Here is a 16,074-nt window from a genome sequence, read left to right as displayed (position 1 = left end):
CTACTTGGGAGGCTCTTTAAATATTTGAATGAAAGTGGGCTTGTATCTTTCTTTCTTTCTTTCTTTCTTTCTTTTTTTAAAAATTTATTTATTTATTTTGAGAGAGAGAGAGAGGGAGAGCATGAGCATGAGCAGAGGAGGGACAGAGAAAGAGGGAGAGAGAGAATCCCAGGCAGGCTCCATGCCATCAGCACAGAGCCCAGCATGGGGCTCGATCTCACGAACCATGAGATCATGACCTGACTGAGATCAAGAGTTAGACGGTTAACTGACTAAGCCACTCAGGTGTCCTGGGCTGGTATTTCCTTAAAATATTTAGGTCAGGTGTTAAACCTACTTTCTTTAGGAAACAAAGAGGAATTTGGGTTTGGAGCTATTGAAACTGAAAAATCTATGTCTGGGACCCAGCCAAATACATGGGTCTGAAACTCAAGTAAAAAGGTCATCCTTTGGGAAATAGATTTGGAAATCCTTGGCAGGTCCTGGAAGGCGGCCTCCTAAACCTCAGTGTTGCTACAGTCTAGATTTGGTGTGATTAGAAGAAGAGAATTATGGGAGATGGAACACACGGGTTCTTTCTCCAAGGGGATTTTCTGTCCCCTGGGTTTATCCAATTTTTTTCATCACAGAAATGGCCTCCACCTTCCACCCACGAGAATGTGAGCTGTCTAAACAAGAAGGGCAAAGCTATGGCTTCTTCCTGCGAATTGAGAAGGACACTGATGGCCACCTGGTCCGGGTGGTTGAGAAGGGTAGCCCAGCGGAGAAGGCGGGCCTCAAGGACGGAGATCGAGTTCTTAGGATCAATGGTGTCTTTGTGGACAAGGAGGAACATATGCAGGTGAAAGGGACATTTGGGGTTCTTCTAGGATCTCTTTGGCTCCCACATATCTGCTGATTAGTGTTTGGGGTCAGCAGAGGTCTCCCAGCTGCCACTGAAAGGCAGACACCCTATGGCTGTACTTTCTGCCGGTTGATTGTCTCCTCCAAATTAACTGAGAACCACAAAATGGTTCTTAGATTGAATAGTGTCAGAGCTAATAGGCACTGTGTTTGCTCTAGGCTAGAAACTATGCTGGGCGACTTCATAATCATTATTTGTTGAACCTTTGTCACAACTCATGAGGTACGTATTACCATTCTGCAGATGAGGGCTCAGAGGCTCCGATGACTTACTAATGTCTTGATGCAGTGAACATGTGGGATGGTCTGACCTTACCCCACTTCTGCCTGCCTCCCCATGCACGCCCTTTCCACCACACCATGCTGTTTCCATGAGCCCAGCTGGGATCGGGGCGCTCTAAGTTCTAACAGTGCTAGAGCCCCGCCCCCTCCAGCCCGCACCTGGTTCTTGGGAGGGGTGGGGTAGAGACGGCTGGACACTGTGCTGACTGTTTGGGCTTCAGAGACCAGCATTCAGAATCCTCTGGATCCAGAGACTGAGCCAGATGGCGAGCATCCCCTGGAATCGCTTCTTGGTTCAAGTTATCTTTTTCTTCCTCCTAGGTTGTGGATCTGGTCAGAAAGAGTGGGAACTCCGTGACTTTACTAGTCCTGGATGGGGATTCCTATGAGAAGGCCATGAAAAAACGGGTAGACCTGAAAGAGTTGGGTCAAAGTCGGAAGGAGCCGAGTTTGAATGATAAGAAACTGCTCCCTGTGGTGAAGGAAGGAGCAGAGACTTGGACGCAGCCACGTCTCTGCTACCTGGTGAAGGAGGGGAGCAGCTATGGCTTCTCTCTGAAAACTGTCCAAGGTGGGCTTGAGGGCAGGATTTCCAGAAGAAAGATACTGTTATTGGCTAATGGCTTCTTTGACCACCTTTTCAGATGCTATGGCTGTCTAATTGTAGCTTCTCCCTCCCCTCTCCCTCCTTCCCTGACCCTTCCCTTGCTTTGACGATTGTGCAACAAGGGATCAAAACACTGGACCCATCATGGGGTGATGAGGGGCCACTGGGCACTCCTGTCCCCTAGTGTTAGGCTGAGCTTTGAGGTCAGAGTGTTAGAGGGCTGATGCTTCTTTGTTATTCTTTCCTAGCTCCTTTAGGGTGAGGGTGGAGGGGAGAAGGGGGAATAAAAGGCAAGAAAAAGGAAATTTTTCATAATAGCTACTTTTGAGTAAGGGTGCTGTCTTTCCACTTCAAGTGCCCAGGTGATCACACATTCAACAAATTCTTGAGGGCCTGTTGATGTGGCAGACACCATTCTAGTGGCTGAGGATGCTATTAAAAATCCCACCCTCCTGGGGTGCCTGGGTGGCTCAGTCGGTTGAGCATCCAACTTCGGCTCAGGTCATGATCTTGCAGTTCATGAGTTTGAGCCCCGTGTTGGGCTCTGTGCTGATAGCTCAGAGCCTGGAGCCTGCTTCGGAGTCTGTGTCTCCCTCCCTCTGCCCCTTCCCCGCTCATGCTCTGTCTCTCTCTGTCTCTCAGAAATGAATAAACGTTTAAAAAAATTTTTTTTTAATAAAAAAAAAATCCCACCCTCCTATGACATTTAAATAGTACCTTCTCAGCTGTGGCCCAGCCTCAACTGCTCTGAGGTACATCCCTGACCTCTGAGAGGTACATAGTGATCTGAAAACTCCTGACCACCAGAAAGTACTAGAAACTCTGTTTGTAGAGTTTCAGAGATACAGACTGTGCAATTGACTGTGGTTCCGTAATGGTGTCTCTGGGATTTAGAGCCATAGAGGCTACTGGTTCCACCTTGAATTTGCTCCTCCCATGTTCCTTCTGATACTGGAGAAGCACTGGTCATAATTGGGTAAGTGATAAAGAACAGACCAATAGTAAACATAAAACTTGTTTCCAAGGCCTATTTAACCTATAGCAAGAGATATAAACTAGGTAGAAGAGGCATTTCTCAAGTTTGTCCACTGTTAAACATAATGGTGTAGGTGGTCAAGGGAAGCCTGGCATTTCTTAGAAGTCCATTATCAGCAAAATGGTAAAAAAATTATCATAATTCAGATTCAATCCATTTGGCCCTTGTGTTAGTGAACATAATGCATGGTTTAAATAAGCTTTAGGAAGAAAATGTTTTCTACATGACAAATATATAACAAGAGAAATTGTAATGGGAGAAATTTTAAGACAGCAGTTTCTACTGTTATTCCTTACAAGTGATTTATTTTGTCATTATGAAGCTGCCCTTTGCCTAGGTTGAAATATTAATATCTTGAAAGAATTGATATCATTTCTATATCTATCTATATCTATATCTATATTTGTATCATTTCTATATCTAGCTGCCTTCTGTGGCTCTGTCCTCCTAGGCTTGCATCAATGAGATTTGTTGACCTCATTGGTACATGATGGTTGGTGATAGAACTAGTTAAAGAGGACAGGGGGCACCTGGTGGCTCAGTTGACTGTCCGTCCGACTTCAGCCCAGGTCATGATCTCACAGTTTGTACGTTGGAGCCCCACGTCGGACTCTGAGCCCTGACAGCTCAGAGCCTGGAGCCTGCTTCCGACTCTATGTCTCCCTCTCTCTCTGCCCCTCCCCTGTTCACGCTCTGTTCTCTCTCTCAAAAATGAATAAACGTTAAAAAGAATTAAAAAAAAAAATAAAAGGACAGAATGGAACAGATGCTTTCTAATTCCACAAATGCGAAGAATGGGAGTGTGACAGCGATACAGCCCGGGCACAGCTCGGTGCTTTTCCGGTTCAAGAGGCCAGTGCCACCTGAGATTCCTTCCTTGCGTTTAGTTGGGGTCGGAAATTCTATTCGAATCAACAAAACCCAACAAAGCTCCTAGCACAAAGCCAGGAGCTGTAATTATAATTCTAGATCAGAAGGCAAAGTTAGCCTTAAAATTGGAGGTTGTAATTTTTACGTTATTGGGAGGAAATCCCTTATTGTTGGACTTTCTGTGTGATGGAGTTGTGATGCTGGTCCACTCCCTTTCAGGCAAAAAGGGAGTGTACATGACTGATATAACACCTCAAGGTGTGGCTATGAAAGCTGGTGTCCTGGCCGGTGATCACTTGATTGAAGTAAACGGAGAGAATGTAGAAGACGCCAGCCATGAGGAAGTCGTTGCAAAGGTATAGCCCAAAGGGGCACTTTTCTTACCTTTTACTCTCCTCCTATTGGATGTGACAGGAAGACAGGAGTGGTAGTTTATGATGGAAGGAATATAATGATGGGAAGCTAATCCTTTGTTTTCAGAGTGAATAGACTCACTAGTGGTGTCAGCAGGGTTAGCATAGGGTTTTGGAACAAGGCTAGTTTCGTGTTATTTCAAAGAAAAGGGTTCTTTTTTTATTTATTTTTTTATTTTAAAAAAAAAAATTTTTTTTTTAATGTTTATTTATTTTTTGAGACAGAGAGAGACAGAGCATGAATGGGGGAGGGGCAGAGAGAGAGGGAGACACAGAATCAGAAGCAGGCTTCAGGCTCTGAGCCATCAGCCCAGAGCCTGCCGCGGGGCTCGAACTCACGGACGGCGAGATCGTGACCTGAGCTGAAGTCGGACGCTTAACCGACTGCGCCACCCAGGCGCCCCAAAGAAAAGGGTTCTAAAGAACTGTCAACTTTATCTTTTGGATCTTTTTGTACCTGATTGGGAGCTCCGTCTGAATTTATAACAAATTGAGTGTTTCACTAAAATGTTTTAGCTCAAGCTGGCAGATAACCAATGTGATGATGAATATAGAGCTACGTGTAGGAGGTGTTGGAAGACCTGTTACCCCAGGTCTTATGTCCTGGGTCCATGACACATGGATTACACTCTCAGGTTTTCCTTTGAGGTCACGTGGAACCATGAAAACTGACCAACTTCTCCTGGTAGAATAATTTTTCACAGTAGACCTTTACCTTCTTTTCCAAACTCCTTCTCTAGACGTAAGTACTTCGCTTAAGTACCTTTCTGGGTTTTCTGAATCTCAGCTCTCACTTGGGTTCAGTTAGCATCTGTGTGGGTGAGGTCATACTTAACAAAGGGGAAAACAGCTGTAGAAGTGGGGATCGAGAAATCCCAGGGAGATCAGGAGGTAGTGTTATAGTTCAAACTCAGGCCTCACACTGCATATTTTCTGTCGAACCTAGAGACTGTGTGCCTCTGCGCAGGAGCTCTCCTCCTCCCCCGCGCCTTTCTTGGAGACCGCTGTCAGTCTTACTGTGTGTGCTGTTCCAGGTGAAGAGTTCTGGAGGCCGCGTCGTGTTCCTGCTGGTGGACGAGGAGACTGACAAGCTCCACACCGAGCAGAAGACCAGATTCAGGAGAGAGACGGCCAGTTTGAAACTGCTACCCCACCATCCCCGGCTCGTGGAGATGAAGAAGGGGAGCAATGGCTATGGTTTCTACCTGAGGGCAGGCCCGGAACAGAAAGGTGAGGCGCTAGACGAGCAGAAAGCGTGGCAGTGGAACCAATTGAACAATGGAGTCCAATTCTTCATCTTAGTCCGACTCCAGAGTTCTGTTAGGCCCCCAACTTCCTAGCTGCTGCACGAGGGGACAGTAAGAGACTAGAAGGCATAGCTGGGTCATTTTCCATGGGGGCCTGACAATGGGCCTCTCGGGTTTTCCTTAGCAGAATGATAAAGCAGAATTTTAGATCTGGGTGGTAGCGTGCTGTAAATTTGCTCTCCAGGGGGGAAAAAACCCACCTAATTTGTAGCATTTGTTGATCTATTTTATTTTATTTCGGTGGTGCAAATACTCCCATTACATCCGATTTCAAGCTACCAATGTGCTGTCACAGAGTGCAATGTGGAGAAGTATTGGCGAGAAAGGGTTCTCACGAGCTTGGATGAGCCAACTCCAATACGCCACCAGATCCGAGGCAGAGGTGTGGGCTGGGGCCTGGGAATCCAATAGAACCAGGAATCTTTCTGATTCCTTGCAACTCAACAAGAAAAGAACTACAGTCCTTCTAGGGAAGCTGAATACATAAAAGAACGCAGCTTCAGGCCATTTTGCAAGCTGTTATTCTCCTAGAAGTTGCTATGTTCTGTTCATTATGTATATTTGAATTAATCGAATGTTAATTTGATTCATATTATATAAAAGCATCCTCAGGGCCTTCTAGAATATCAAGTGGATCAAATAGGAGTTCTTCAGTCAAGGAGCCTCCTGTTTAGTAGAGGAGATGCAATACTTATGTCTGTAACTGAAGGTAGTTGTGAGGAGAACCTTAATATGGGTTAGATAAAATACTGTTGGAATTCAAGGTTGGAACACATTTTCCTTACTAAAAAAGTACAGGAAGACCTCATGGTAGAGATGGCACCTGAGCTCAGGCTTTGCAGGTATGAATAGAATTTGGACAAACAGATGGTGTGGGAACAACGCAGTCCATTCCATTAGGATGGGATTGTGTGAATAAAGCAGGGAAATATGGGCACAGTTTGGCATCTGAGGTGTAGCACAGGAAACCATGTTAGAAAGGTAGGTTGGAAAGAGATGATGAAGGGCCTTTAATACCAGGTTGAAGAGTTTAGACTTGGCTCTGTGGTCGATGGGGAGTTAAGAGTTTTTTCAACAGTGTGATAAGAAAAAATTAAGCCTATAGCACCTTGGGGGCTTACACATCTCAAACACAATCCTAATAATTCTGCAAGAAGAATTTCTGAACTTAAAGGCTTGGAGAAGATACAGTAATTATTATAAAGTCAAATAGTTGTGGTTTAACTGGGACCAAACTCAGGTCTGTTCTGTTCTTTTTTTTTTTTTTTATTTTTATTTATTTATTTTTTTTAATTTTTCTTTTTTTAACGTTTATTTATTTTTGAGACAGAGAGAGACAGAGCATGAATGGGGGAGGGCCACAGAGAGAGGGAGACACAGAATCTGAAACAGGCTCCAGGCTCTGAGCTGTCAGCACAGAGCCCGACGCGGGGCTCAAACTCATGCACTGTGAGATCATGACCTGAGCCGAAGTCAGACGCCTAACTGACCGAGCCACCCAGGCACCCCTAATTTTTATTTTTTAATGTTTTTATTTATTTTTGAGACAGAGACAGAGCATGAGCAGGGGAGGGGCAGAGAGAGAGGGAGACACAGAATCCAAAGCAGGCTCCAGGCTCTGAGCTGTCAGCACAGAGCCCGATGCGGGGCTCTAACTCACGCACTGTGAGATCATGGCCTGAGCCGAAGTCGGATGCTTAACCAACTGAGCCACCCAGGCGCCCAGGTCTGTTCCGTTCTAAAGCCCACACTCGTGCTGTTGCCCTGGGGAATGACTTGGTCCGACATTGCATCGGGAAGAATCTGAAGGCAGATCTGTATTGGAGAAGGCAGAGATCAGGGACAGGGAGAGCAATTCATAACTGAAGGTAGGTAGAGTTTAAGGCAGGAACAAATACCACCTGCATTGAGGGTAGAGGAAGTGGCACCAGAGAAGAGGAGATGTGTCAAATATTAAGGCAGCAACAAAGGACCTAGGAGTTGATTGGAATATGGGGAATGGACACTGAGAAGGAATTGTTCCTACGTGTCAGTGACTGGAGTGATGGTGCTCCCATGAACAGGTGACCTAGAGGAGGAGCTTTGGGATGGGGGTGATGGGCAGAGATGGCTTTTGGTTTGAGTATGTTACATTTGAGGGATCTATGGGATACCTAGTTGGAGATGCCCAGCAGCCAGCTGGAAAAGTGAAACTGGAGCTTGTTACAAAAGTGGGAGGGACCACAAAAAAGACAGTGTGGGAGATCTGAAGGCATCTGGTAAAGACAGTTCAAGTCGGGAGAGGAAGGCGGAAGACACATTGTCGAGGCACGCCCACAAACACATTCACAGTCAAATACACCTAGTGGCTACTAAAATGCCAGCATGGGTTTCCTAGGCTCTGTCTTCTTTGGTTTTGTTCTTCTTTCTTCTTTCAACCCCCCTTTTAATGGCTTAGCTTCTCCATAAGATGTATGGGTTACAAGAGCTTCCTGGGAACTAGCTGACTCCTAATAGTTAGCATGTTATTTTGTCAAGATTGAGCCTCAGATACTTTTAGTAACATGATTTTTTTCCCTTAAGGTCCTTTCATTGGTAATGGCTAAGTTTGTTCCTGGAGTAAGTTCTGGGCAGGGAATGAGGCTGGATAGGATGCTTACAGGCTTTCTCTGATGCCAGTGGGAGGGGCAGTAGCATTCAGCATGCCTTTTACATTTATTTATCAGATCCTTAGGCTCCAGCAGAAATGCCACAGTTTAATTTAGGGATCTTTCTGATAATTTTATTTAATTTTTTGGGAGGGTAGGTCAAGTCGTCAAGGACATAGATTCCGGAAGTCCAGCAGAGGAGGCCGGCTTGAAGAACAACGACTTGGTAGTCGCTGTCAATGGCGAGTCTGTGGAATCCCTGGATCATGACAGTGTGGTGGAAATGATTAGAAAGGGCGGAGATCAGACTTCGCTGCTGGTGGTGGACAAAGAGACGGACCGCATGTATAGACTGGTAAATAATTCAAGGCCACGCATTCGTGCATTAAGGTTGGGTCCATTCCCTCAAGTCCTCAAACTTTGGCTAAGTTACCACTTTGATTTTCAAACTGGAAGGGGTGTAACGGTCATCATTAAGGCTGCACTGAAGGTCAAGTTGGTAGTGACAAGAGAATGCCAAGTGATTGGTACGTGAGTTTTAAATCCTTAGATTCAAGTTTTTGAAAGAATTTGCGAATGTAACTACAGAATTACTCTTGCTGATCTGAGAAAAATCTATGAACATTACCCTGGAAATAGGCAGATATAGCCCTAACTGTGCCAAATAGCAAACAACTGGATTTTAAACTATAGACCAATAAATGCCATTAACCCTGCACAAAAGCCTAGAAAGGATTATTAAATAGCTCCTGAGCCCTTAGCAAGGGAATAGAAACATGGATTCACCAAGACTAACATTAGTGTCACACTAACCTTATTTGCTCTCAACTTTTAATCACAACAGGTGTTACCTGCATGTCTTTTTTTTTTTTTTTTTAAATAATCTTTTAATTTTATCACAAGAACTGAGGTTCGGTCTAGTTTAAGAGACATTCAGGGGCCTTCAATGTACCATCCGCCTTGCTAGGTGGTGGTTACACAGATGAACAAGGATGAACTTATTCTATGTGATATACAATAATGGCAGCATCCAAAGGTACATAAATGATAGAGAGCGAGGAATATGATAGGGGTGGTATTAGCCCCTTTTTACAGATTTGCAATTTCTTAGTCTCTCTAAACTTCATTTTTTTAAGTCACCCATCCCAGCCAGTATTTGAACCCAAGTTGTTTTGCCGAGTGCAGGGCTTGAACTCACGACCCTGAGATCAAGACCTGAGCTGAGATCAAGAGTCAGATGCTTAGCTGACTGAGCCACCCAGACACCCCTGAACCTAAGTTCTTAATTCATTCCACCATATTCCCTCTCAGCACATCTTGATTAGGTATTTCAAGATACTTGTGTAAAGAAAATTGAAGAGTAAACTGGATGATAGAAGGATTTGTGGGTTTTTAGCTAGTTGTATGGCCATACTTGAAGGATAGTTGATATTGGAACAATGTCAGTCTGCATAGATGTCTCCAATGGTATTCTGCATATCCTAAGCTGCTTATAATCCAATTTGGAAACATGGAAAACGTTTAACATACTTTAGTCATACAGATGGCTTAATGTGTTGATGGGCAATTAATTTACTAGAGATTATAATATTCAAAATATTCAGGATAGAAAGAAGCATAAAAACTAGTAAGTTTAACTTTAAACAGGAATAAATTTCACATACTAATTTAAAACTAAATTGTATGCATATCAAATGGTGAGACCTGATTTGAGGACTATAAAAAAAGAACAGAAACCTGATGATACCCTACATAGCTGCCCCCACCCCAAAAAGGCAATTTAAACGGACACTTGGCTTTTGGAGAGGACAGTTGGTCAGACCGTACTTAAAATGACTAGTAAGTAATGTATGCTTGGGCAAGTTACCCTGGCTGTACTTGTTTCCTTAGTTGTAAAGTGGGGATAGTTACTGTGCAGTGTTACATGAGCTAATATTTAGAACATTCAGAATAATGTGTGGCATATAGAAATGTTGTTTAAGTCAACATCGTGTCCAGTTCTGAGAACATGACTATAAGAAGTCCAGTATCAAGAAAGGTAATTGGAGCAGAGGTTCTAGAAGTCACCATGTGAGTATTTAGCTTGAATAAGCATAGACTTTTGGGGAGGAAAGGAGAGTATCTTCAAGAATTCGAAAAGCAGGGGTGCCTGGGTGGCTCAGTTGGTTAAGCTTCCAACTTTGGCTCAGGTCATGATCTCAGGTCTGTGAGTTTGAGCCCTGCATCGGGGCCTGCACTGACAGCTCAGAGCCTGGAGCCTGCTTCCGATTCTGTGTCTCCCTCTCTCTCTCTGCCCCTCCCCTGCTCACGCTCTGTCTCTCTCTCTCAAAAATAAACATTAAAAAAAAACCCAACAATTCAAAAGACTAAATGATAACATGATGACTGTGTAAGGGGACAGATATGTTAATTAACTTGATTGTGGTGATCACTTCACAATGTGTATGTATATCAAATCGCACTGTACATACACCTTGAATATATAGAGTTTGTCAATTACACATTAATAAAGCTGGAAAAACCATGAAGCACAAATTGACAAACTTGGAAGTGGAAATAGACAATTCCACAATAATAGTTGGGAGATTCCTCGTTCTTAATCACAGATTGAGCCACCAGACAGAAGATAAGGAACTCAAGGACTTGAACAAAATTAACTAGATCTAACAAATATAGAGCACACTCTACCCAACAACAGCCCCAACTGAAACTGCCAGGAACAGGGTGAGCCATTTTTGCTGAGTAGTGACCTCCCAGCTTGTGGAAGAGTTCAGACAGAAGTCAGGAAGTCACTTCTCAGGCTGCTATAAAGGGGATTCTGGCATTAATTCTTTTCCACTCCCTCCTAATTCTATGGCAATGATTTAACTATAATGTTTTGGTTAATACAAGAGAGAATTTTGAAAAACATGCCTTCCCCATCTTCTTCCTCCCCCTCCCTTCAGCTCCTCTAAAGCAGGTTCCACACAGGGGTGGGTGGATCTTTGAGATATAACCGTGAATGAAACAAACACCTAAACAAGTTCCTGGCACATACTAGGCACCCAGATATCTGAGAGTGAATGAAACTCACTAAGTGTTTAATGTTACTATGCTTGTCCTCAAGATTAGCTACTGTGATCACATACAGTTGATTTGCCCTTTGGGTAGTGATGTTGGAGGTGTATTTGTATGTAACAAGTCACTGATAACTTTCCACATTTCATTTTATTTTATTTTTTGTTATCATTTTTAAAATAGAATTCATTGTCAAATTGACTAACATACAGTGTGTGAAGTGTGCTCTTGGTTTTGGGGGTAGATTCCCGTGGTTCACTGCTTACATACAACACCCAGTGCTCATCCCAGCAAGTGCCCTCCTCAATACCCATCACCCACTTTCCCCTCTCCTCCACCCCGCCATCCACCCTCAGTTTGTTTTTTCTCTGTATTTAAGAGTCTTGTGGTTTGCCTCCCTGCCTCTCTGTTTGTAACTAGTTTTTCCGCCTTCCTTCCCCCATGGTCTTCTGTTAAGTTTCTCAAGTTCCACATATGAGTGAAAACATGATACCTGTCTTTCTCTGACTGACTTATTTCACTTAGCTTAATACCTTCCAGTCCCATCCATGTTGCTGCAAATGGCATGATTTTATTCTTTCTCATGCCAAGTAATATTCCATTGAATATATAAACCACATCTTCTTTATCCATTCATCAGTTGATGGACATTTAGGCTCTTTCCATAATTTGGCCTTTGTTGAAAGTGCTGCTATAAACATTGGGGTACATGTACCCCTATGAATCAGCACTCCTGTATCCTTTGGATAAATTCCTGGTAGTGCTATTGCTGGGTCGTAGGGTAGTTCTATTTTTAATTTTTTGAGGAACCTCCACACTGTTTTCCAGAGTGGCTGCACTAGTTTGCATTCCCACCAACACTGCATGAGGGTTCCTGTTTCTCCACATCCGCACCAGTATCTGTTGTTTCCTGAGTTGTTTATTTTAGCAACTCTGACCAGTGTGAGGTGGTATCTCAGTGTGGTTTTGATTTGTATTTCCCTGATGATGAGTGACGTTGAGCATCCTTTCATGTGTCTGTTGGCCACTTGGATGTCGTCTTTGGAGAAGTGTCCATTCATGTCTTTTGCCAATTTCTTCACTGGATTATTTGTTTTTTGGGTGTTGAGTTTGATAAGTTCTTTATAGATTTTGGATACTAACCCTATATCCAATATGTCATTTGAAAGTATCTTCTCCCATTCCATTGGTTGCTTTTCAGTTTTGTTGATTGTTTCCTTCAGTGTGCAGAAGTTTTTTTATCTTGATGCGGTCCCAATAGTTCATTTTTGCTTTTAATTCCCTTGCCTTTGGAGACATGTCGAGCAAGAAATTGCTGTAGCCGAGGTCAAAGAGATTGTTGCCTGTTTTCTCCTCTAGGGTTTTGATGGTTTCCTGTCTCACATTTAGGTCTTTCATCCATTTTGAGTTTATTTTTGTGTATGGTGTAAGAAAGTGGTCTAGTTTCATTCTTCTGCATGTTGCTGTCCAGTTCTCCCAGCACCGTTTGCTAAAGAGATTGTCTTTTTTCCATGGGATGCTCTTTCCTGCTTTGTCAAAGATTAGTTGGCCATCCATTTGGGCCCAATTCTGGGTTCTCTATTTTATTCCATTGGTCTATGTGTCTGTTTTTGTGCCAATATCATACTCTCTTGATGATTACAGCTTTGTAGTAGAGGCTAAAGTCTGGGATTGTGATGTCTCCCGCTTTGGTTTTCTTTTTCAACATCACTTTGGCTATTCAGGGTCTTTTGTGGTTCCATAGAAATTTTAGGATTGTTTGTTCTGGCTTTGAGAAGAATGCTGGTGTAATTTTGATTGGGATTGCACTGAATGTGTAGATTGTTTGGGTAGTATTGCCATTTTAACAATATTCTTCCAATCCATGAGCATGGAATGTTTTTCCATTCTTTGTGTGTTCTTCAATTTTCTTCATAAGTTTTCTATAGTTTTCAGCATGTGGATCTTTCACATCTTTGGTTAGGTTTATTTCTAGGTTTTTTATGGTTCTTCGTACAATTGTAAATGGGATCGACTTCTTGATTTCTCTTTCTGTTGCTTCATTGTTGGTATATAGAAATGCAACCAACTTCTGTACACTGATTTTGTATCCTGCAACTTTGCTGAATTCATGTATCAGTTCTAGCAGCCTTTTTGGTGGAGTCTTGCAGGTTTTTCATGTAGAGTATCATGTCATCTGTGAAAAGTGAAAGTTTGACTTCTTCTTTGTCAATTTTGATGCCATTTATTTCATTTTGTTGTCTGATTGCTGATGCTAGGACTTCCAACACTGTTAAGCAACAGTGGTGACAGTGGACATCCCTGTCGTGTTCCTGATCTCAGGGGGAAAGCTCTCAGTTTTTCCCCATTGAGGATGATATTAGCTGTGGGCTTTTCATATATGGCTTTTATGTTGTTAAGGTATGTTCTTTCTATCCCGACTTTCTTGAGGGTTTTTATTAGGAAAGGATGCTGTATTTTGTCAAATGCTTTTTCTGCATCTGTTGACAAGATCATGTGGTTCTTATCCTTTCCTTTATTAGTGTGATGTATCACATTGGTTGATTTGCAAATATTGAACCAGCCCTGCAGCCCAGAAATGAATCCCACTTGATCACGGTGAATATTTCTTTTTATATGCTGTTGAATTCAATTTACTAGTACCTTGTTGATAATTTTTGCATCTGTGTTCATCAGGGATATTGGCCTGTAATTCTCCTTTTTTGTGGGATCTCTGTCTAGTTTGGGAATCAAAGTAATGCTGGTTTAACTTTCCATATTTTAAAGACAGAAAGAAATGTGGAACATTTGCAAGTATATAACTGAAAGTTCTGAAATGTAGCTGAATTGGGTAACTATGAGGTTCTTGGCTATTCTTGTTTAGAAAGGAAGATGTGGTCTTGTGGTTAGTCAGAGAATTGATAACCAGAGGACCCCAATCTAATTTTAGCCAGGCTGCTGAACAGCACAATTTGGGGCAGAGCACACATTGTACTCACTTTCAGTTGCCTGATTTTGTACTCGTTGCCTAATAAAAGTCCTGGACACTCGTGGGCAGCAATTTAACTGCTGGTCCAGGATCTTGCCATACTCAAATCTACCTTTTTGATTCTCTCAATTAAAACCCACAGTCTAAGCTGTTAATTCTATTTACAAAAACCAGTCATATGTTTCCTGTTCTATGCCTCTTTTGTATTCAAGACCATCACACTCTTCTTCACATGGATGGTCTGGGAGTTGAGATGGATTAGAAGTATTTAAAGATCAGTTTGGCATAACAGAAGTTTCAGCTAATGGTTACAACAATAAATAATAAAAACGAGTATAACAAATTAGTACGTGTACTTCAGATGGTGGTAACAGCTTTTATTTTATGTATATGCGTATTTGGTTACGTGTTTATACACATTACTCATGACCGAGCTCAATATTTCTTTATACCTTTTCTGGTTAGGGTGGTAGAGAAATTTTACTGCCCCCAATCAGATGTATCTGCAAGAGCTGTGGACCATGTATGACACCTTGTAAATTAAGCCAGCACATTTAATAAAATATAACTACTCATACTTACAATTCATGTTTTTTTTTTTTTCCCCTTTCCTTTCCTTTCCAAAGGCTCACTTTTCTCCATTTCTCTACTATCAAAGCCAAGAACTGCCTAATGGTTCTGTCAAGGAGGCTCTGGCTCCCGCTCCGGCTCCCGCTCCCGCTCCTGTGGAGGTTTCAAGTCCAGATACTACAGAGGAAGTAGGAGATCATAAGCCTAAACTCTGCAGGCTGGTTAAAGGTGAAAATGGCTATGGCTTTCACTTAAACACCATTCAGGGTCGGCCAGGCTCGTTCGTCAAAGAGGTATGGTAATCTGGTTCTAGCAGCCCAATGAACACACCACAGTTAGGAGAGTCCTAGTCTCTCCCACTCATTGATGGCTTAGGTTACATTGAAGGCCTACATTGATGGTCTCACTTGGGTTTAAATAAATGCTGCCATGGTCCCGTACCCTTTAAGGTAGTGACGAGTACATCCTAAGCTCACATCTTTTATTTTTCTTAAACATCTAATTGTCTTTAGGTACTTTCAAGTCAAATAGAGTGAATCGACATGACTGTAGTTGACAGTCACTACCAAGTCTGACTGGGAGTGATACTTGTTTACTCCTGTGCGTTTGGCGTAATGCCCCCAGCCTATAGGGAGTGACAGCGAGACTATCCCCATAGCTCTCAAGTTGGGAATGAAGAAGGGGAACCTATGAAATCTAATTAATGCTCCAGCTCAGAAGACCTACAATATGGTACTCAACCACTGTAATGCTACTTATTTTCTTCTGATGATCTTCATGATTTTTTAAAAATTGAAGTATAGTTGACATACAATGTTCTATTAATTTCAGGTGTACAATGTAGCATTTTCACAATTATATGCATTACGAATTCTCATCATTGGTGAGTGTAGTTACCACTGTCACCATACGGTTATTAAATATTATTGACTATATTCCCTAAGCTGTACTTTTAATTCCTGTGATTTACTTATTTTATAACTGGAAGCTTGTACTTCTTAATCCCCTTTGCCTATTTTGCCCATATCCCTCCCCCATCTGCCTCTGCTTTGGCAACCACCAATTTTTTCTCTAGATTTGAGTTTGTTTTGTTTCTTGGATTCTACATATAAGTGAAATAATAAGGCTGATTTCTGTCTGCCTTTGGTCCATCCATGTTGTTGTGAATGGCAAGATTCCATTCTTTGTTATGGCTGAGTAATATTCCATTGTGGACCCCTCCCTCCCCCCATCTTCGTTATCCTTTCATCTACTGGTGGACACTTAGGTGGCTTCCATATCTTCGCTATTGTAAATAATGCTGCTGTAAACAAAGGGGTGCATAGATAGTTTCAAATTGGTGTTTTTGTTTTCTTTGGGTAAATACTGAGAAGTGAAATTGATGGATCTTATGGTATTTCTATTTTCAATTTTTTGAGGAATCTCCATACTGTT

At 42.4% G+C, this 16,074-nt stretch overlaps 1 protein-coding gene across 4 annotated transcripts in view; it reads left to right on the top strand.

Moving 5' to 3' along the window:
* Positions 1-16,074, top strand: part of PDZK1 (PDZ domain containing 1) — a 57,764-nt gene that overhangs the window by 31,604 nt on the left and 10,086 nt on the right. For all 4 annotated transcript variants that reach the window (XM_042953703.1, XM_042953705.1, XM_042953702.1 and 1 more), the window contains 6 exons: positions 630-841; positions 1,507-1,756; positions 3,918-4,054; positions 5,146-5,341; positions 8,204-8,400; positions 14,697-14,933. In XM_042953703.1, the coding sequence (XP_042809637.1) occupies positions 632-841; positions 1,507-1,756; positions 3,918-4,054; positions 5,146-5,341; positions 8,204-8,400; positions 14,697-14,933 (1,227 nt within the window). In that variant the 5' untranslated portion in view covers positions 630-631. The remainder of the gene's footprint in view (positions 1-629; positions 842-1,506; positions 1,757-3,917; positions 4,055-5,145; positions 5,342-8,203; positions 8,401-14,696; positions 14,934-16,074) is intronic.

Source organism: Panthera leo, chromosome C1, assembly GCF_018350215.1.
Source record: "Panthera leo isolate Ple1 chromosome C1, P.leo_Ple1_pat1.1, whole genome shotgun sequence".
NCBI lineage: Eukaryota > Metazoa > Chordata > Mammalia > Carnivora > Felidae > Panthera > Panthera leo.
Note: the sequence above shows the minus strand (reverse complement) of the source record. Positions and strands in the feature narration are given on the sequence as shown.